This window comes from Anser anser (genome assembly GCF_964211835.1).
Source record: "Anser anser genome assembly, chromosome: 7".
In the NCBI taxonomy this organism is placed as follows: Eukaryota; Metazoa; Chordata; class Aves; order Anseriformes; family Anatidae; genus Anser; species Anser anser.
Genome location: NC_139727.1, coordinates 41,707,775 through 41,730,854, shown reverse-complemented (window position 1 = coordinate 41,730,854; position 23,080 = coordinate 41,707,775). Strand labels below are relative to the sequence as shown.

The following is a 23,080-nucleotide window of genomic DNA, read 5'->3' as shown; positions in this document are numbered from 1 at the left end:
GCCTTAGAGGGTGGGGGGTCCAATAAAAAGAAATGCAAAATGCATTATTTAGGTACAAAGCTCTAGCATTAACTTTAAATCTTTTTGTCATTGCTAAGAAAACCTAATCTCACCAAACTAGTCTCCAAAACAGTCTTTTAAAAATACCACTCTCATCATACCTTCAAGCCAAGAAAAGTTATCCTTATATTATCTCTCATAGATAGCATCACTATTGGCTTGTTTTTATGAAATTAGTAATTTCTAAGGAGCTATTAAGTAGCCCAATACATTTGGATTCTGTTCCAGATCAGTGTGAAGAGACTTAAGTCACCTTCCCTGGAAATCTGAAGTGGAATGGAGGTCTCAAATCCTAAAATTGGTGCCTTTAACAACAACAATCTATGACACTGGATTTTTTTTTTTCAGTCTGTTAGCTAGAAGTCCATGGGATGTCCACACCCATTTAATGCAAGTAGGTAAAATAAGTTTAAATAAACTTTTCACAGTTTTATATATAAAGGCCCATATCTTAATTAAGTGTTCAGGACATTCCACATATGAAAAAAAAAAAAAAAAAAGAAACCATTTTCCTATAGAAAGAGTTATCCTGTACTACACTTAAGCAACAAAGCAGATGTAAATCAAGTTCCCAGGAAAAAACACACAATTTTAATGAAGCAATTCTTTACCGTAACACAAGAAAAAGTCCTCTGTAACATTTGGGGCTTTTTGTTATGTAAACAACTCTGTTAATTTACAAAGTAAAACTTCTGTAAGAAAAAAAAAAAATCTGCATCTCTTAGTCTAACTCAAAAACAAGAAACCCTCCCAGAGGGAAGCCATTTCAGGAGAACGAACTAAAATAAAGAAAAGCTTCAAATAAAGTATCTTTAGAACAGTTCACAAATAGCTCTGACCAGAACTCTACACACATAAAATTTATACACAGAGTTTATAGAAGTTTATACACAGAGAGGACACATATCATGCAATTCTTTTCTACCAAGAATACATTCCAGCCGGACAGTGTGGTCACGACAGTCCGTAACCATTGCCACGTACAGCTGAATAAAAACCTGTCATGACCTGCAAAATCTGCTCTAATACTTTCAGCCTGAAGTACCGCAGAAGATGATGTCCACACAATTTCAGCATTGCTCCGTTTTGTTCTATCTCATATATAAACAGGCTAAGCAACACAGACAGCATTGTACAGCAACAGCACTGGAGACGGGACTAGAACCTCCAGCAGCCTGCCTGGAGAGAGGGCAAGCTAAGGAATGGAGCGATTCACACTACAGGCAAGCAGCAGATCCTGCTCAAGCACAGGCAGGATTTTAGCTTATCAAAACAAAACAGCAGGCAAATTACTTGCTGCAGAGTTACCAGTGACACCTACAGGTGCCAGCCCTTGTCTAAACACTTAGATCCACCTGGATCACCGTACCTGTCCCCTGCTGCCGAAGCCGTGACACACCGCCCAAGAGAAGCAGCAGCCGCAGGGTGCCAGGAGGCAGACGAGGCCGAGCTCCGCGCAGGCTGCGGCAGGCAGAGGCGGCCGGCCTGGCGCAGCCAATCCCCGGCAGCACGAGCCACATCAGCGCGGCACCGACAGGCTGAAGGCCGGCCGCCAGCTGACGTAACCTCCGCGACCGCGGCTTCATCCCTCCCAGCGAGCGTGCACACCTTCCCATCCCGCTGTCCCAGCAGATGATGTAATTCTACTCCACGTTGCAGCACAAAATCCAGGGCTTTACAGTTACAGCATTAACAACTGTTTTCTGTCTAGTCCCAGACCAGTCCAGACAGCCCCACCCATGGCACAGGCCGCCCAGGCAACACCCCATCCAGCTTCCCTTGACCTCGGTTCTCCCTGTTCTGAGATGTTTGCACTCTGATGCAGACAGGAGATGAAAGGGTCTATGTAGCCAAACGTTTGAGAGTGGATTCACCTCCTTCAGCCCCTACCTTCTTTATTTTCTCCAGTGTCCCAAGCCTCTTCACTAGGGCAAGAGTGCTGGCTTTGCTCTTCATTTACCTCCCACGCCCTATTCACATTCACTTCTGAATTAACGGAGAAAGCACTTGTCGCCACATTTTGCAAAAAACATAAATGCTACAGTTTCTCATCTTCACAGGCATTACAAAATTCACAGCAGTTCTTCAGTTCAACTCAGATACTGGTTATACTTGCCTCCTGTCTGCACCTATTTTACCACTGTCTATTCCTATTTTCCTACTGCAATAGACAAATTCCACCAGCACTAATTCTCATGTCATTACAAGACAGTAAATGGTGGGGGTTTCCCTGTCGTTGTATTTCATTGTTTGTTTTGTTTGTCTGTTTAAATTCTCAGCACATCATCCTCTAGAATCAGGAAACAAATTCACCTGAAAGTCTCACATCCATGGAGAAAATTTCAAAGAGTGAACAATACTCAAGGGATGGGGAAGCTCACAACAACCTCTATGTCTCAAGAATTTACAGAAGACCAAACTCACAATTAGCTGACATTAAGATTTTACTGTCTCTACGGAAAGGAAAAGAAACTCCTCCCCCCCCCCCCAGCCCCCAAATAATTATATGGACACCACTTTGTTAGAAGGCTATCTGAAGATTTCCACTTTGCTAGAAGTGGAATTTGTTTTCATCATAGCACACATATGCCCTGCTTCGCCTTCTCCCCACTACGGTTATTAGCAAAAGTAAAGAATCCTGACATGTACAAATGTAGAATACAGACAGCACCAGAATGATGGTGACTCAAACACAAGAGAAGAGGCAGAACAGCAATTAGCAAGGCCAATGTATCATAGCATAACATAGAAAAAAAAATTAGCTGCTAAGCCTTCAATTTGATTTTTAAACACATAACAAGAAACAGGAATGCCCTTATTTTAGATTGATCCGGCCACTTTTTAGCACACGCAATTCCTTTGAACCGTGCTTCTAAATAAAAAGCAACAGGTTCCCCTCAACGCCTTCAGCTACTGAAGAGCTGCTTTTGCTCTTCACACACTGAAATAAAGGAAGAATTGGTATGATTGGTATGGTATTGGTTTGGTAATTTCCTTTACCAAACAAAACTGAGTGCTTTTACAGAAGGATGCTTGTTAACAGCAAAGAATCCTAGATTTCCTGCCTGATGAGCGCTAATTTACTTCAGTGTACAGCAAACACATAAGGAAGTCAGCGATGAAAAACTGGTTTCAGATAGTTAAGGGTAGTGAACACTGAGAAATCTCAAGAAGAGTTCCATCTTCAAAAAAAAAGCCAAAGAACCATCCTGGTGGCAGTAACAGTATGCGTAGGCCGGCATGCTACAGTCCACCTTCAGTCCTAGGTACAATTGCTACAAGTATAGGTAGGTATATCTCTAAGCAAAAGGTTTGCATTTTTCTCTAATTAAACAAAAACAAACAAACAAAAACAAGAAAGAGTAGGTGTTTTAATCCAGGTTACTAGATTACTACATGAGGACACAGGTAAATTCAATCAAGTGCTAGTCATCACTAAGAAACCTAGAGACAGGGTCAGTTAGCATCTTTCAATTATTTCCCTCCTCTTAACATCACCACTCTACTCTTGCCTGGATCAAATCTGGCTACTTTCCTCTAAAACCTGTTCTCAACACCAAACAGTGAAACACCAGATTCCACCTGCTGTTAAAGACAACAGAGCTAACATCTCAGTCCTGTATCAGTTTCCCTACAGCCATCAAATCAAGGCTGTACGAGTGTCAAAAGTAATTCAGGAAAGCAACGGAGACGGAATAAAGATTTTATAGTAGCTCTGGCTAATATACTGACACTAGTGTCCTAAACGACAAGATGAAAATTCAGCACCTGGACACACATTCATATTCAGGAGTAAATGTAGCCAGAGAAACAGAAGGATATAAAGAAAATAAATTTGAAAAATATAAACTGAAGTCTACAGTCTTGTTCAATATTCCAGGACAAAGACTGACATCTACATTTAGTACCCTACCAGCTCCTCCAGTACGTATTATAGAAGCATTAGATGCAGTTTCTCTCCCTTCTAAATTATTTATTCATACCCTCTGTATCCAAGGCCCCATTGTGGAACCTGTTTACCAACTGCCTTTAAGCCAGAAAAAAATAGCATCCTGAGAAGAAAGACAGGGAAAAATCACCAGCTGTATGATTTATTTATAGGTCCTTGTCCTGTCACTTCTCCATGAAGAGTACCACTTAAAACAGCATTTATCAGTATCCTGATGGCATTCCCTCCAGTTCCTTATTTTTCAGCCTTTACCTACCTCTCCTTTTTTATTCTCTGTCCTCACAATGATGTGTTTACCTATTCTTTTGTGGTTGGGGAGAACAAAGAAGGCGTTTGGTTTCTACCAAGGATAAGCCAACGCCCAATCCTAATGGGGAAAAACTTACCCCCAAAAAATCGGTATGACAGCAGTTTCCATCAGATGCCCAAATAAAGTATATGGGTGTGACAAGAAAACAATTAAAACTCCCTAAACACACCCCTGGTCTCCACCTTTGTGTGACTAGGGCTATCCACCTTCTCCACATCACTTAGTATCTTACAGACTTGCAACGCACCTTTTCATTCCTGCATGTGAATTGTGGCTGCAATGCTCAAGTCGCTCCTAAACAGTTATGTCACCAGAATTGTCAGTTTTGCCAACCCCCCTGCTCAAAGCTACAGCTCCCATCCCACTCCTTAAACCAGCATTCAGCTTTATCACTAATGTTCTGGTCAGAGACCAACCAACCCACCTGACTACACAATCACATGAGCAGTAGCACCAGCAGGAGAGAAACACAGCAATTCCTGAGACGGCACTGCCACTAATAAAACTGTTTACGATGCTCTTGCTGGTCTTAAACAAAAGCTATTTCGTACCTGTGATCATGTGCACTGCTTTTCCTTGAACTCCCCCACTAACCTCAAAAGAGTACAGCATGTTAGCCAGAGAAAAGAGCCCAGAACAGCACACGATACCCAAAGTTGGACGGAGCATGGATTTATAGTGGCATGATATATATGGTCACGATACATCAAATGATATATCAGATGATATAAATGAATATATCAAATGATATATTCGTTTTGCACTTCATTCCTTACCTGGTAATTTCTAACATTCTATTTGCTTTTTGACTGCCACTAACACCTTGAACTGATGTTTCAGAGTTTCATCCACAGTGACTCTCAGCTGTTTTCTTCCCTGGATACTGTAGAAAATTGTGAAAATACCATCGCTTTCATATTCCTACCAATACAACAGCAAGAAGAGCACCTGAAAAATTACCTGAAAAAGCCTGAGAGAAGATCACTCTGCTACTTTCAACAACCCTGGCAAAGAGTAGTTTAGAAGAGGAAAGCAGTATAGCACACAAGCTAATAAATCCATACAGAACTTAAAGGAAAAAACATTCACCAACACAAACACAGAAAAGGTAACGTGCTTTCTAAAGCACCTAAATATAAATACTACAAAACAGAAAGAAGAAAACATTCACCCTTTATAAGGTGCTTTTCAGTGTTATCAAGAGCAAATCTGACAGAAAGAAGGCAGACACTTTGAAGTACCCAGTGTTTTTAAGGGTACAGAGGCAACACAGGTACAAACATTTACGGAAGCATTTTAGTTATTTTTCATTTCAGAAAATAAAACTGTCCTTGACTTCATAGTACAGAGACAGCTGCTGAGGGTTTTGTGAAATCTGTGTAAGTTTTGGTCATCAAGTCTCCTTTATCTGCAGTTTTATTACTTCTTTCAGAGAGCTATCAGGTTTCTTCTTACAAAAACTGATCCTGTGAAGAAATGCTATGCAACCAACACAGGCTTATCACCAAGCATTAAGACAAAACCTAGGTAAGAACTCATACGTCTCACGCAAGCGTCACGGGAGTTTAAATGTTTTCTTTGGGCATGGAGAAATCTTCTCTGTAGGCATAAGAGATGGGCAAAGAAAGAGAAAGCCTCGAGGTGCTACAGCTCTGCTTTTGCAAAATTCCAGAAGAACGAAGTCAGTACAGTTCTTATCGATTAGTCTACTGCTTGCAGAGATCCAAACAGCAGTTTCACTCTGCTAACGACTCCACGTAGCAGCAATGCTCTGCGGCCATCAAGAAAATTTAAAACAAAGCCTACACGTTTGTCTCAAGAAAACCTGAGACCGGAAGGATGGGGCGCCTCCAGACGCAGGCAGCACATGGCACACCCCACGGGGCGTACCTCTACCGCCGCAAGGCTTGGCTCACTGCTCTCCCGGGAGCCCTCGCTGCCCCGCAGCGAGCCACGGCAGCGGCTCCTGACCACAAGCCGCCGGCGGGGGCCGGGCAGGGGCCGCTCTGGCCCACTGCCGAGCGCGGCCCAGCGCCGGCCGCACGCCGCCGGATCCCCGCCGCGCTCAAGCGCAGGCGGCGCGGCCACACGCCCCGCCCCGCCCCGCGCCTCTCCTCCAGCAGCACGGCGGCCGCGGGCCCTGCCCAGGCCGCTCCTCCGGCTCCGGCACCGGCCGCACCTCGCGACCGCGGCTTCTCGCCGGCAGCGCGGCCACCGCGGCGAGGAGCGGACGCCGGGCGGCCCAGCCCGGCCCGGCCAGCAGCGCGCACCTCGCCTCGCCGCACCGCTTGCGGCCCCGCCAGCCGCCCCCGAGCCCGAGCTCCGCACGAACCTAGCCGGGCTCCTGGCGGCGGCGCTCCGGCAGCGGGGAGGCGCTCGGGCGGGAGGGCGCTCTGCGGTGCGGGCCGGCGGCAGGAGGCGCGCTCCGGGACAGCCGGGGCCGAGCGGGACGGCGGCTGAGCCCACGCGGCTCCGCCAACGGCGCTTCCCGCCTCGCTCCGAGGTCGGCCGAGCTGCTGCTGCTGCTGCGGGCGGGGGCGGTGCTGCGGCGGGGCCCCGTCCTCGCACCACCCCTTGGCGCGGCGGCGGCTCCGCCCCGGGCTGCTCCCCCCGCCGGGCCGCGGCTCCCCGTCGGCCGTAGGCGCCCGAAGGTGCGTTCTGGGGTCTCCTCTCGCGTTGACCGATTCTTCCCGCTGCAGGCACCGCGCCGCCTTCAAGCGCGAGCGCTGCGGAAACGGCCCCTCGCGCCTCCCGTGCGGCCCCCGGGGCGCGGCGCTGGCGGGGCTGCCTGAGGCAGGGCCCGGAGCTGCGCCAGAGAGACTCAGCGGTCCGGGCGGTGCCGGTCGGTGTCGGCGGTCCGGGCACGCTGTCCCGCCGGCAGCGCCGTTAGGGACACGGCGGCTGTGGCGCCCCTTGGCGCTCGGACACGATCTTTTGAGGAAGTCTGAAAGCGTGTTGTAGGATCACGTTTATTTATTTTTGATAATAATTCTTTCTAAAGGGATGTGAACATGCAGTGGCTCAGTGGAAAAGTAAGTTGAGCCTGATGAAAAAGGCACGTACAGGAAACAGCACGTGAGACACCTCTCGTTTTGCTACAAACCCTGCAGTAGCGAACAGTGGTTAAAATTTGGCCAACATTTAACGGAGTCATTTACTTTGTGCCCGAAGAAATCAGAAGCATGTTATGGAGCTGTCAGTAATCTTTAACATGCCTCCTTTAATGTTTTTCTACTGCATTTCCTGTATTCTCTTATACTATAGAAAGAGTGATTGCAGAATATGTATTTGGGTTCTTACTATATCTGTTTGCCAGAAAAAAAGAAAAAATCGGTGATAAAGGCAAGAGGCGGTACTCCAAATATTCTTTCAGACAGCAAGAATAAAAACATTCACCAATATTCACTCCCACTGTGGCAACAATTCAACAACCCCATAGAGAAATCCTAAAAGGGGGAGGGGAGCCTAATTCACATAGCTACTGACAATATATTTTATTAACTTTTTGCAATGCCACTCCTGGTTTGTAGTCCAACATTGCATACTTCACTTCGACAGTGTAAAAACAGACTTACAGCCTCAAAACATGACACATTGGAGAGGTGGATGCAGATAGAATACTAACAGGAGAGGAATTACACAGCATTGTTTCACTCCTTTGACATGGCGTATGTAATACACCAGTCAAGTGCCTGTGGAAAGAAACAGCATGTTTACACGCCTCTTCGGCATCCCCCACTGAGCGATTTCTGCAGCATTTTCAGCTGGGGCTTTACCAAAAATATGCCAAACAAGATACCCTATTCTACATATCTGGCATAAGAGTCTCCTAATTATTGTATGAACATTGCCTTGCTTGACACTGTCATACTGCTCCCTGATACTCAATTGGTAGAGGGCATTTAAGTTCAGACAGTAGGGGAAAATACAAACATGACAAGATAGACACCGACATAAACTGTCATAGGAAATTGCGGACTCTAAACCCCACAACTGTGTGGTATGGAACATCTACAACTGAGCGTACCTTAAAGCAGGCTTGACCAAGTTATGGACAATGCTATTTCCAGCTCTATTTTCTGTCATGAGGGTATTTCAGAGGAAGCAAATATGTGCTAGAGAAAGTGACGTATTAGAGGCTAGGAATATGAAAGAAGAATTATAATAGTAAGGTGATGCATTATTACAGCACTTAGCTGTATTTGCAGCTTGTAGAATAAAAAAAGTCCCTGTAATCGCCTAATTGGATTATTGCAATAAGCCAGAAAAAAAAGCTGCCATATTCACCATGTTCCTTTCATTAAAGCTGTGTCCTGACACAGCAGCATGATGACTCGCAAGTTTCTCCAACTGACTCTTTCTTCAATTAAGTTACTCTCACCCATAAATTAACTTAGTGGATTGAAAAATACTAGGGGCATGAGAGGACATGATCTCCTCTTCAAATGCGTTCGGCTAAAAGCTTTGCAAAGACCTTCTAGAAGTGGCTTCTCAACTGTACCTATCTCAAATAAAAGCTCATTGCTGTACTGGTACTATCACCAGCCCCATCTAACACTAGAACATACGTAGCCTGCCTCAGAATCAGGAGCAATGGAAGCAGCAGTCACTTGAACAGGATTCTGTCCAAGCTAGTAATCCATGCAAACAATCAGAACTGATTTTCCAAAGTTAAATACGTGAAGTTACTCTCTAATATGCATGTTTTATACTGGTCACGTTTAGTTTTATCCAGGTTATCTTCTTTGATGTCCTGACTTATAAATAAGAATTTTTCAGTTTATTTGTACACTGCTCTGTTTAAGTTATAATGAGGAACAGCAACAAAGTTATGCTAAATGCAATATTAAGTAAAAAAGCAACCAATTCATTTTGTCAAAGGTAGGCCAGATTTCTCTGGTTTTCTGGCCTATTATTGATTCCACTGGATTACTCGACATTAGATGTGGCAGATTTTTCCATTTGAAGAATTTAGGATAAATAATAAATTCTTTGCTAAAATATACAGCAGTTAAACAACTTAATGGAATGATTGAGCAGATTTCCTTAGTCTTCGTGATTCAGTGGGTCAGACTAGATATCAAAATGCTCACCTTTGACTTTAAAAACAGCAACTTACAATCTGGTCCCAGATGAGTAGGTTACTCACACACAGGTGAGTAAGGTATTGCAGTGTTCTTTAGTCTCATCAACTCCTCCTAAAATAATTGATGTTGTCCTTTAAGACTGTTCACAGCTCTCTCTGATGTGCCACCTAGAACTTCAGTGGCTGTCATTAGATGTAGAGCTAAGTAGTGTGGTTTAGTGGTGGACTAGTCAGTACTAGGTTAAAGGTTAGACTAGACAATCGTAGAGGTCTTTTCCACCCTGAATGATTCTAAGATTATCAGTCCTGTTCCAATCTGGAGCCACAGGAGAATGTTTCTTGAGTAGGAAAAACTGTTCACTCACATAAACACACGAGCAGAAAGGAAGCTGTCTCAACAAACAACTGTAAAATTCAATTACACTTCAGTCTGTGCGATACTTCAAATTACATTGCTTCACGTAACACTTTTGCTAATGCAAACAGTGATTAAGGCAAGAAAATTTCAATTGAATACCTATATTTGAAAATACATAGAAAAATAATTGTCACACAGTCATGGCTGTCACAAAATAAGGACAACTCAAAGGTGACTGGCAGACATGCCTACTCACAAAATAACAATTTGGGTCTCCTGGGAGACGTCACATATTTTAAGTGTTCTGTTAGCTCCACATAGAAAAATCAGGTGCTTCTCTAACAAGATGAGTGAATGTAGCTCCACAATGCTTGAACTGAACTTCGCTCCTCTCTCCACATTCATTGGTTTAGAAAGTACTCTTGGTTTCTGAGAACAAGTTCATTTTAACTTCCTCCTTCCTGCTCCTCATACCTGCAACATCTCCCAACAACTCCCATCCCTCCATAATTTCACTTCAGTGAGGTTTACAGAACGTGCGTATGGAGAACAGGGGTGTGAGAGGACACAGGACAGAAGCTAGTCACGTGGCTTAATCCAAGAACAGAAGGCACATACATACCATAGGCACAGTATAAGAACCTGAGGGGAAAAGTTTATGATCTGAATCATAAGATGAAAGTGCTAATTCACTTACTGAATTTTAAGTACAAGCCTCTTCTATTTGACTCATCAAAAGCAAAGTACACTAGACAATATTAGAATCAACAAAAAGTAGGCAGCAAGATCACCTCTGTAGCTTCTTTCCCCATTCAGTACCACCTTGAAGGGGAAAAAGAAGTCAAATGGGAGTTTCCACTGTATTTTGGGCTGGCCACGTGGAGGTTCTGGCCATTCCGTCATGTCAGCGAAGGTAACAACAGTTGTCAAAGGCACCAGGCTCATGCTTAGGAACTGTAACAAAAAGGAAAGTACAGAGTTTAGCATGCCTAACTCAAAAGATACATTTCCCAGATAAATTACCTAATGGTCATTCAAAATAGCTTGCATGTTCCATCAGTAGTTCTTCATATCCTCTTCTTCACTTAGCTTTCATGAAACGCTACAGAGAAGCATTTTAGTGGGGAAAAAGGAAACTCAGTATCTTCACAGTGCTGCCCTTTGCCATTTTTAAGATGAAAACCGACACCTTTCAATAAAAGGTTGCATGAAAGATTAAGGACTGGTTGTGATCCTGTAGTGACCTTGGGTCTTCACAATATTTAGGTCAGAGGGGTCAGGATGTGATGGCTTTATGTGTAGACCTGGATTGATTTTTTTTATTTTTTTTTCCATACTACTCAACATCTGTAAGAGCTGTAGACTCCAAGCTGCCAGATGAAATGCAGATCATGAGAACACCTTGAGGAATACAGCTATTATAGCATAGGTACACATCTTTCCTCTTAAGACATCTGCCAGTGGAAATCCAGATATATATATAGAAAGATATACACATACACTTAGTGGAGTAACTCCTCTTTCTCAAAATTGATACTTAGCAGGTAAATTAACAGCACAGGTCTCAGGAAAGATCAGTAGCTACTGTGCATTATGTTACAGATCTCCAGAATGGATGCAGTCTCCACGCTCTGCTACAGTAAGCCTTCTGTTCAGAGGAAAGGCACATCTGCTAGTTGGTAATAAGAACAGAAGCAATGCAAGCTTTATTTTTCTAAATAACATTTGAGATAAGATCACCTTTGAGCAGCTCATTGCTGCCAGAAAAGGACAGGACTGCCACAGAGTTTGATCCTTTCCATAAAATAAGCCAGGGACCCAATATATCAATGAGTTTCTTTCTCATATTTTATGATATTGTTTCAGAAAGAAGATAGATTGGTAGGTCAGTTGGTAGACAAAACAGGGGACTGAAATTATCCTAAGCCCTCAGCATCTTTCTGTTTCAACAGAATGCTCTAACACATACACACCTTGAGCTGAGCACAGTTGCATGGCTAGCTTGGTTTGAGATAAGACCATGTTCTTTTGGCAGGAGCAATCTCACAGCCTGTCACCGCTTCCCAGCCATTTCCCAGCTCTGCATTGCTAACCTTCAGATGGAACCTACTGGCAGTATGCGTTTTGTGCTAGTACTGATTTAAGCCAATCTGTAAAATCACCATCTCATTTCACTTTTCTGAAAACCTCAACAATTGGGAAGATTGCCTTTAGAGCAAAGTGGTGCAGAATGCATTCGAAGAAGCTCCAGGATGGAATTCATGAGTCTCAAGAGAAAAATACCAAGACTCCTGACGGATATAAGTTCTTGTATCAACGAGTAAGCAGGCACTGTCTCCGTGATGTACATCAGAATATCCTAGATGGCCCTGAAATTAGTCACAACTAGAAATATACATTCTCATCCATTGCTACAAATACTTCCAGCAGATTTATGATCCAGCTGTCTAACTGGTATAATGCAGTTCAGATGGCACTTAGGGGAATGAATTTTCTTTTCCTGCTTTGTTCCAGTTTTGACCTAGATCTGGCTGAATGATTCAGCCTTTTATCAATTTCACACATCAGGGTTTGACACTGGCACTACTACTGGCTTACGGTGCCAGTGTAAACTGTTCCTAAGACAGGTACATCCTAAGGGGATTTCTAAGGCTCTTCATGTCATCGCTAAAATGTCTTTACTAACAACCCTGATTTGTGGATTGCCACTCATGAAGTCATTACTGATTTTAATGGTGTTTTCTGCTGCCAGAAACTTCCTTATCATTTGCTTTGCAACACATCTTCTAGCCCTAAAGTTGCTGATCTTCTCTCTCTGATGACCAGCTATAGGACCCGAGGAAACAGCTTAAAGGGGCAGTTCAGGCTGAATATCAGGAATGGGTTCTTCACCAAGAGTGTGGCCAGGCACTGGAACAGGCTTCCTAGGGCAGTGGTCAGAGCACTGAGCCTGTCGGAGTTCAAGAAGCATTTGGACAATGCTCTCAGATACATGGTCTGATTTTTTGGGTAGTCCTTTGGGGACTCAGGAGTTGGACTCGATGATCCTTGTGGGACCCTTCCAACTCAGGATATTCTATGATTCTAAAGTAATTAGCATCAGTTGCTCAAGCAGATGAAATCTGAATCTCATTGTTCCTGGCTGGCTAATCCATATTGAGAGATATCCAACCTGCACTTTTACTAGGAATGAAGACAGAAGCTATGTCAATAGAGCCATATAATAGCTCAGATTTAGGAATTATCTGCCCAATAGCAGGCAAGCACGTGGAGAGTGGTGTCAGCTTGCCCCAAGGTAACGTATGTCTTACAGGGTAAACGTTTTGCTGTCATGTTCTTTTAAATTACATTGCAGGGAAGGGAGACAAAGAGGAACCATGAGACGCAGCCAAACAAGTGATGTAAAGTCCCATTTGGACTGAATCTGAAGTTCAAAGAATAGTAGTATATCAGACATTTGCAAGGTCATACCTCAGTGCCATGAGGGCACGATGGACAGGTGTCAGCTGTTTCCCATTAAAGCTCTTGCAGAGAAGTTTAAGCCTTGAAATACACATGCTGCCCAAAAGATTTTGTCATCGCGGGAATCCAGCCTTGCACCAAAATGAGATCCACACATACTCAAAAAAAACTATATTCACTTTCATTCACAGTCCTGTTAGCTCCACCTTCCTGCTGACATTAAGTAATCTTCTCTTAAAAACTTGCTTTCGGGCACATGATCTTTCCCCCTAATTCTTGAAATCTACCACCATCAGAATTAGACTCTTCCTCATCTGCCTGCTGGTGATTTCAGAATGCCTAGAGCAGTAGAAATATCTTCCTGAATAGATTATCAGCAGGCTGTGGAGTTTGTGAAATAAAAATCAAGATAAATTCCATAGCAAGGCTTTAAGGGACAAGATAAACAAGTAGTTGCTGAACTTTTATAACAACTATATACTGAACGTAGTTTAAAGTTTGATTCCTTAACTGGCAGAAGGTGATTTGGAGTTGGAAAGAAAGTATCTTTTCCAGCTGTACAGCTGATTGAGGACAGTATCAATAAGACTATAAAACCACCTTCCTCTGTGGAGCTGTTAAATATAAACTCTTATCATTGTAGCCAGACCGCTGCTACAGCTCAGTAAATCACAACTCAGAAATATCAAGACCATTTGATTCTTTGGTTCTTAAATAATCTGTGAATCCCATTTAATGACTTTTGTGTACGAGAGAAGGGTTTTAAGTTCCATACCTTTAGAGGGTGACACTGATAAGAGTACCGTGCACTCAGTATTTGAGCTTGAGGGTTGGAGAGGAGGCCCACCTTAGTCCACAGTATCTGTATATCCAGGGTAACAGGAACCATGCAACAGGAAGTGCAGTTCATAGCCTGAAAATAAAAGGCAACCCAAGCATCTCAATACAGTATTTTAAAGGTTGAAAAGTTGAAAAGGACCATTATAGTCAGTCTAACATTTTGTGTAGCAAAGGTCACAACTTCAGTGAGTTACTTCAGAACTAACCCCGTAACTTCTGGTCAGGTCAGCTGCACGTTTTAGAGCTATACTCATCTCACTGTCATCTCATTTCCAGATAGAATTTGTCTCAGCATTATCACTTCGATTTTACATTCTATTAGGCCATCTCCTGATAGATTAAAATTATCAAAACAGAACTTCCCTCTCCTATAAATACTTGGATTGCAAGCTCTTAACTTTAGTTAGGTAATATATAAATATCCCTAGAAACTAGAAAATCAGAAAGGACAATAATAATATAAGCATTAAATTAATGGGAGTAACCAGGTAGTTTTAGAAAGCTGTCAGAAAACTAGGTAGTGCAACACTAGATTCAGTATTAAACTTTTTTTGACTCTTTGAATATCAGGAACAGGATTCAAAAGAGATTAAATCTATCGGTTCTTCTTTTGTTTAATAAATATTCTAATAGTAAGAACCTTAATAAGGATGGCTGTATACAAAACACCTGAAATTCAGTGGATCATCACACAAAGAAAGCAAGCCCTGATGAACAAGACAGTTCTTTTTTTCCCCTTGCTCACGCTCCTCAAACTAACACAAAGATATAAAAAACAAATATTCAGATGGTCTTTTTACATTTACATTACCTGTACACTGCAGTTCTGAATCAGAATGGTCGTCCACTCTTCTACCTGGATTGAATGAGCACTGCCAATTATAGCAAGGTCCTCTGCTGTGTTCATCCCCTGAAGAGCCTCATATAACTTCATCTGGGTGTAACTGCAGTTACTTTCTTCCGTTTGGGGTAGGCTGGAAATGAAATAAAATTACAGCTTTCACAAAGCATTCTCCTGGACAGAAGCAGCTGATATCAAAATCCTTCATTTGTAATAGAATACGAAGTCAATAGAATCATTACAGAAGTATCAGTATTAAGCAGGCAAAGTTTTAATCCTTTCTGCAATGAGTAGCGAGAAGAACACGGCAGGATAACACATGATAAGGAAAACTGACAGCTTTTTAGCTATCTTATCACCTCAGTGTCACCCACATCATCAAATCAATCAGTTTTTAAGGTTCCATTATAAATCACTTCTCAAATACAAACGCTACTCTTGACCAAGACATGTTGCCAGACCAGACTCAGACCTTCCCAGACAGCCATCGCCATGTGCAAACTGCTCTAGATGTCCACCATCCCTCTGACAGTCTAGTCCTCTTTGGAGTAGATGAAAAATCTGTAGAGAACCATTGGTGACCTTAGAGAAAGCGCTTGGCTCCACAGAAGTGAGGGAGAAGCTATGGAAAAAGGTGCTGAGTGAGAGTCTTCCAAGTACGTCAGTATGGGTGACTGCAGTGTGTTCTTACCTGAGCTTGCAGCTAGTCCTCATATTTTTTCCAAACTGTACGGTGTGTCTGAGGAACTGTGAACAACTTCCATCACCCTCACTCCTTAAAATGCTCATCTAATAGACTGCACGTCAAGAAGCCAAACAAAAAAAATAACAGATAATAAACGACACCCAACTTTTATTTAACATTCTCCTTACCCCACATTCCTCCTTAACCCTACGGGGTTTCCTGACCAAAAGGCCTACTGATAGCTGCAAAGTAATACTGAAGTATGCCCTCACAGGTAAAGGTAGAATCTCAAAAGTCCAAACAGAATAGTACCAGGCATCAAGAAACCCAGAGATAAATAAAACTTGACAGCAGAAAGGATACATGCTGCATGGCACCAGTGTTTGCAATCAGCAGTGGTGCTCCAGTGATAAAGCCAGGGTTTCCACTTCTAGGCAACGTATGAGATAGAGTCCTGGTCTATGAAGAGGCAAAGGGAAGAAACAAAGCGAAAGAGAATGTTAAAGGAAAATGTTATCACTGATGAGATCCATTCTTCTGAGGAGACCAAATTTGTGTTTGCAGAAATGTACATGCAATGCATTTTTGGAATGACTAAATAGGATACAGTCCCAAAGCCTCCACTATTTGTTTCCAAATAGTGCTTCTGACCTGACAAGTCCATCAACAGTCCAGGAAGCAAAACAAACAAACAAACTAGATGTCATTACCCTGACGTGTTCATTCTACCAGGACGTTTTTTTGAGACATTGAATTGCTCAGTATTTCTCTCTAAGGAAGCAGATGTATCAGTCTTGGCAATTCTACAGATGATCTGCAGAACAAACCCTGCCTTAACCTCGATTCTGAGTGACAGATTCCACTTCTAAATTATTTTATGGAGGGAGATTCTAGGGTTAACTTCAGCAAGGTTGCACTGCACACTTAACCCCTGAGGTCACACTCCTGGGGTCACCATTTATCCAACTTTACATTGCCTCCATGGGAGAAGGCTTATACGAACTCTAACACACATTAGCATTTCCCAGATGTCCACCCCCTCCAGAATAACTCTTATTCTCACTGCACAGGCAAAGTTAAAAAAATATCTGGATCAGATTTAGCAACTTTCACAGAATATCCCAGGTAGGAAGGGACCAACAAGCATGTGAACTTGTGAACAAACTCTGAACATCTTGGATACAGTATCAGCTCCAACCCTTTCCTTCATCATACCATGCTGGTGACCCTGATCTCATCCCTCTGCCCTGCTCCCCCGCCAAAAACGAACAAACAAACAGAAAAAAAAACACAAAGCAAATACAACAACAACAACAAAAAGCCAGATCAAAAGTACAAGCCCCTTCAAATTTGCTCAAGTGTGCATGCTTGCACAGAGCCTGTTCTACTAACACGGTTTACTTGAGACCAAAGCTATGTCCCCAGTTCCTTCAAGCACCAGCTGTGTACCAGGGTTCTCATGCTATCATACTACTGTGATGCTGTTCTTATCTTTTCACATCTAATCTGTACAAAACTAGTTCACATGCTACAGAATACAAACTTGGCAAGAGCTAAGGGAGGATGGGGGCACTGACCCAGAAGTGGAAAGTGAAGTGCTGCTGCAGATAGACTCCTGAGTTCCCAGAGATGTTGGTTACTTTGAACCGGACAGACACGCTCTGAATCCCATGGGTGCCATTGAATTCTATTTCATAGATCACCTGAGAGTCCAATCCAGAGAAGAATCAGAGACATAGTCAGGTAATAGGGTAACGACTTTAAGCTGGTGTTGAGCTGCCCTAAGGAAAAAAGGTTGACATACCTCAGAAACAGCATTGTTACACGTGTTGTCTTTCATGTGGGGAGCTCTAGGTGGTGCGACTGGGATGATCTTCACCTGGAGACAGTAAGCATATTAACAAACAGCAACTCTTTAAACAGAGCGTGCCTTTTTTACTCTTTTCCACTGCTTTTTCGTCGAAGTTGGATTTACTTTCCTGCTGTAGCTGCGATCTGGGGTTATGTCACTCTGTTCCAGATGCCCAGTTTTTCCTAAGAGAACAAGTTATTTCCCTAACACCAACCCCACCCATGCTCAATCATTTAAAAGTACACCTTGCCTTATAACCCTGTATTTTATCTATGTCACACTTACAAAAAGTCTTGTTTCAGGCGCAAAATATTTCCACTCTCACAAGTTCCCAACCCATGGGCCTTACTATGAACGCCTAATATTCCAGATATATTTTATTTCAGAAACAGAAATTACTTTCATTAGCAATAGAGACTGACCTTCATGGACTGCACAACGGTGCCATCGATTGGAACCTGGGGAAAACAAACAAACCAACAAACAATACCAAAAAACAACAGTTTTGCTGGGTTTACAACTGCCTAAAGTCATGAAACCATCATTAAAAAGACCCTAGATATTACACTGACAAGAATGACTGATTATTCCACATATGTAAAGTTTGTCATCCATTTGTGATCTAGAAATCACAGACATACTGTACTGAATATATTTTTAGACCAAAAGAAAACTTCTATTCTTAGCCTTATTCTTTTTTATTTTGGGCTCAGTAACAAAGCAAGCCCTGAAAACATGAGTTAAATTTGGTCAATGCAATACTCTCTACTACAGTTATGTAGATTTAGAAGAATATTTCCAACTGAAGGGTAAACTGGGCCATTAGCCTTAATAAGATGTTAATATTTATATTGCTCTTTTATCTTGGCATACCAGAGAAAGTGGTGAGATGTTCTTATGCTAACATTCAGCAAGACCAGCATGATGAACCCAGAACAAAAAGCTGGTTATTTTGACATAATTCTCAGCATAAATAATGGGAAAATTGATATGAAATTCAATCTATGAATGTAAGAAAGCAACTCTGCAGAAAGAGATCTCGCAGTCCTCATAGCCAACAAGTCAAACATGAGTCAGCAAATGCGCCCTTGGCTAAGAAGGCTAACGGTATTCTCAGCTGCATTAAGCAAAGTCTTGCCAGCAGGTCAAGAGAAGTGATCTGTTCCCCTCTACTCAGCATTGGTGAGGCCACACGGGGAGGGCTGGGTCCAGTTCTGGGCCCCCCAGTACACAAGAGACCAGGATGTGCCAGAAAGAGTCCAGTGGAGGGCCATCAAGATGATCAAGAGACTGGAGCGCCCTTCCTATGAGGAGGGGCAGGGAGAGCTGGGACTGTCCAGCCTGGAGAAGAGGGGGCTTGGGGGGGATCTCATCACTGTGTATAAATACCCAAAGGGAGGGTGCAAAGAGGACAGAGACATGCACTTAACAGTGGTGCCCAGTGCCAGGACAAGAGGCAATGGGCACAAACTGGAACACACCTAAACACTTCCTCCTTAGGGAGGAGACTCAAAAGCTGCTTGGATGTGGTCCTGGGTAACCTGCTCTTGGTGTCCCTGCTTGAGTGGGGGGTGGTTAGACCAGATGACCTCCAGGGGTCCCTTCCTACCTTAACCATTTTGTGATTCTGCGAAATAAAGATAATATGATAACTGGCATTCAACATGATTTTAGAGAGAACATGTTGTATCAAAAAAACAAAACAAAACAAAACAAAAAAACCACCTTACTCTTTCCTAAGAATATGCTTTGCTTCGTTGATCAATTTGACGGAAGAGAGAAAAATACTTTGATAAACAGTCTGTTTAAAATGTAAGAGTTAAACAGTTCAAATTATGAAATATTGATGAAGTACCTGTTCTATGCATTAAGAACTTGATAACAACTGAAGTTTATTGAAAAGTACTTTGAAGTGATGGATTATTACTGATCAAGGACATTTTTAACAGCATTTCTAGCAAGAGGGGCATATTAATCAGAAGATCAAGGGGTACTACATACCAAATCACTCTCAGTTTTCAGGTTATCTGAAGTATCAATGGAAGGCAATGGAAAGATGTTTAGCAAAAGAAGAAATATGATATGCACCTTTAGCACTGTGAAGTCACGGTAGTAGGAGGCAGCATCCAGGGCAGGGTCAGTAATGCAGCTCTTGCTCAAGTTGGTGAAAATCCGAGTACAGCTTGTGCTTTTACTGTCCAGGAAGCCTGAGTTAAGAGACATCGTCAGCTAAGACGCAACAGAAGCACACAACCCTAAGAAATGCTTTCCCCTTTACTAACCAGCAGGATTTCCATCAACACAGAGTCCACTGACTCCCATTTTCACTGGCTGTCTAAGCACACTCAGTGCAGATGATGAATCAAAATAGATTAGGATTGGATCACCAGCCTGAAAAGACAATTCAGAGAAATTACAGACAACATCACTGTGGAATAGTAAGGCCAAGTGCAGGGTAACAACATCCTCAGGGCACAGAGACAAACTGAAACTTCTCCTTAGTGCACAGCCAGTTTTGTCTAAAATGTCCAAACTTCTATATACAAGAAAACTAATTAGAAACTTTTTACACAATGACGAATGAAAAGAACTGAAAATAATGTGGTTTATAGGGTAAAAATATATGATGAATATTTAAGTCTGTTCTCGTTAGGTCTCATTACAGACATCTATAGCAAAGGTATATCTGCAAACTGGTTGCTATCTTTTTTCCAACTCACCCGGTAAAAGGCAGAAAACGATGGCTGGACTTGTGATACTGCTAAGAAAGAGTGCCTGCCATACTTCTCCGAGAACTTCAGAAAATCAGATTCGTTTATATGCTGTGGCTGCTGGAAATAGTTCAGCTTTGCTAAAAGTTGAAAAAAGAAAAAAAATTCTACCAACATAAAATTACTAAAAAAGATAGTTCTATGAAAAAGTAAACGTGCCAATATTTTTAAGAGGGACAACTTCACTAATTATAAGCTAGATAGTGCCTTACAGTAATTAATCCTTAGTAAGACAGCTAACAGACTAATATGAGCTATGAACAGGAGGATGATATCATGGGTACTACTTTGTACTGTTTCTTGAGAAACATGTTTTGATACACAAATGTGATTTTCTGAAATCATGAAAACTGCTTAAGGCAACTATCTTAACATGTGCTCTCATTCTTGTAAGATGCCCAAGTTGGACCCATACAATGTTTTAATGACAAAACACCAGCAGTGTATAAATTTAGTAAAAGCAACATTAAATGGATTAAAAAGTAATTAAGGCTGATAAACTTTAAAGTAAGTATGAATTGTGAATAGACGTCCTAAAAAGACAAAGTTCTACTGGTATCTCACAGTGATGTCGTCTTGTCCCAGCACCATTCAGTACTGTTACAGTATTACAATGTTTTAAATTATTACTGCTAAAGCACTATGTCATATAATTCAGTCAAACGATTAAGGACATACTAAGCAGATTCATCCTGATGGACTTGTTCAAACAACAAACTTTTTAACACATGCAAAACATTCAGGTAACATCTATAAGGATTTGAAAGGTGGACTAAATCACAGGACCCTTCTTTGACTAGTACCTGGAGCAGATAACCTCCTAAGCCTCTCCCAACCTACAACATTCTCTGATTTTATGACACAAGTCAGAAGTAGATGGGACTGTTGATCAAAACTCCCAGACAAGAGTGTCAAAAGAGAAAATAGTATGTGTTCAAACATGAGCTCCTAATCAATCTCAATGAATGTCAGTGAATTGGACACCGAATCAGACAAACAAAATGCATTGAGGAAAGCAGAAGGAGAAAAGACATTATTGACATGCCCTACTAGGGTATGTGATCACTGTGAATCAGTGACAGCAAAGAAGGAAGTATTAAAATAAGTATATCAAATGAGTAATCCAAGATATGATAATAAACCGCTTTCTGAAAAGGATAATAAGGCTATACGTCAGACGTCAAACTTTCTCTACTGCTCTAAGCGTAGCAAATTAAGATATCTTAGATACAGAAACAATTGCTCAAGAGTGATTTGTGTTTAGCCAGGGAAACACTACCCTCAAAATGACGGCAATGATAATTTTTTGTTTGTCTTCAGTGATGGGATGGTGATTCCCTATGGTCTCTCAGAGACTATAACAGACGAAATAATTAGTAGCAATTATAGCATGTAAGTAAGTTTAAAAAGAGATTCCCTAAGCAAAGGCTATCTATGAATTAAAGTAATGGAAAGAAAAGTTACTTACAGTCATCCAGCTGCACACAGAACAGCAGATCATGTCCACCAGGGACAGCAATAGTATCGGTACGATAAGGAGTATTAGTTCTGAACAAGAGCGATTTTTCCACACACATTTGATTCACAGATCTGCAAACAGACACACCCCCAAAAACAATGTTAGACTTTTCCTGTAGAATTTCACTTCTTGCATTACTAAATGCCAACAAGAAAACACAGTATTAATTTTCATCTGCTTAAATAAGTTACTGTACAATTTGCGTTCATGATCAATTATGGAAAGCCTCTCCCCACTGTAGTAACTCTGTGGATACTCTCTACTTGTTTATTTAGAAATCGTTCTGAGATTCCTTGGAACAAGAAGCGGTAAAGAAATTCAGTGTCTGCGTCTTACAGCTCCTCTGGGTTCTTTCCAAAACCACAACCTGCAAATTCAGGGCTCTGCTACAGATTTCACTCTCCAAACAGCTGACAATACCTTCCTCTCTGACAGAATCTCTCAGTCTATAATTGCTCTGCTGGCTCCCTCCCGGTAGCGCACAAGTTCTTTTTTCCTAAGGTAAGACTCCCGAGTTTCCACACCACAAGCCATGTCACAGAGCAGTCGAGCCCAGCTTTACCCGGGCCGCTAGAAAACCTGCCATCGGAAGCCTTTCCGAGCCCCATCTCCGAACCGAGCCATCCCCCCGGCGCGGACAAGCAGAGCGGCGGGACTGGCGGCCGCGCTGCCGCTCCTGCTGCCCGCCCGGGCCGGGGCCCCGCCTCCCGCCGCAGCCCGCCCCTGGTAGCCCCGGGACGGCTTCCGCCGGCACGGCACGGCACGGCACGGCACGGCAGCGATGGGAGGCCGGCCCGCCCACCTGCTGCCGCCGGCACGGCGGGACGTGTCGGCTGCCCCCGGGCGGCGCAGGCCGCAAGTTTCGGGCGAGCCGGCGGCGGCGGGGCGGGGCCGGGGCCGCGGAGGTACCCGCGGGGCCCGGCGGCGGCGGGGCGGCGGGGCGGGACGGCCGCGGAGGGCGCCGGCGGCGGGGATCCGGGCGCCGCCCCGGGCCGCGCGGACGGCGGGGGCTCCGCGCGGAGCCGCCGCCTCGGCTCGGGGAGCCGCTCCGCGCGCGGCCCCGGCGGGCAGCTCGACGGCGACCCCCGGCGGGGCGCCGGGCCCGGCGGCAGCCAGCCGCGCCAGCAGCAGGGCCAGCAGCACCCCGCGGGCGCCGCGCATGGCGTCCCCGCGTCGCCGGGAAACGCGGCCTCCGCCGCTGGGCCGGAGCCGGGCGCGTGCGCCGAGCCCTGGCTGAGCGCCGCGGCTCCCGGCGGAAGGGCGCGGGGCCGCCCGCGGGCGCGTTGGGAAGCGGGGAGGGGCCGCCGCAAGGGGCGCGGAGCGCGGCGGCGTCGCCCGGCTCCGCGG

General features: G+C 43.6%; 2 protein-coding genes across 51 annotated transcripts in view; both read right to left on the bottom strand.

Moving 5' to 3' along the window:
* The window catches only part of ALDH18A1 (aldehyde dehydrogenase 18 family member A1), a 58,764-nt gene extending 51,886 nt beyond the window's left edge, over positions 1–6,878 (bottom strand). For 40 of the 44 annotated variants that reach the window (XM_083843298.1, XM_083843299.1, XM_083843263.1 and 37 more), the window contains exon 1: positions 6,652–6,793. The gene's annotated coding sequence lies outside the window, so the exon portion shown is untranslated. Of the gene's footprint in view, positions 1–1,429; positions 2,459–6,651 lie in introns of those variants that run through there. The other 4 variants (XM_083843296.1, XM_083843273.1, XM_083843301.1 and 1 more) reach the window with 3 other exon arrangements.
* A 399-nt stretch (positions 6,879–7,277) lies between these two features.
* Positions 7,278–22,894, bottom strand: TCTN3 (tectonic family member 3; the record flags this gene model as incomplete). 7 transcript variants are annotated; one of them, XM_083843314.1, is made up of 13 exons in its annotated part: positions 7,278–10,717; positions 14,001–14,138; positions 14,877–15,039; positions 15,598–15,695; positions 15,955–16,050; positions 17,169–17,294; positions 17,396–17,470; positions 17,866–17,901; positions 19,532–19,650; positions 19,726–19,834; positions 20,164–20,294; positions 21,683–21,804; positions 22,536–22,894. In XM_083843314.1, the coding sequence occupies 13 exons, from the start codon at positions 22,892–22,894 to the stop codon at positions 10,496–10,498; spliced, it is 1,794 nt and encodes a 597-aa protein (XP_083699440.1). In that variant the 3' UTR covers positions 7,278–10,495. The 7 variants fall into 7 exon arrangements, with proteins under 7 accessions (XP_083699440.1, XP_083699441.1, XP_083699443.1 ...); XM_083843315.1 differs by having other exon boundaries at positions 14,073–14,138; XM_083843317.1 differs by lacking the exon at positions 17,169–17,294 and having other exon boundaries at positions 7,278–8,011; positions 10,555–10,717.
* Between the last annotated feature and the right edge of the window lie 186 nt (positions 22,895–23,080).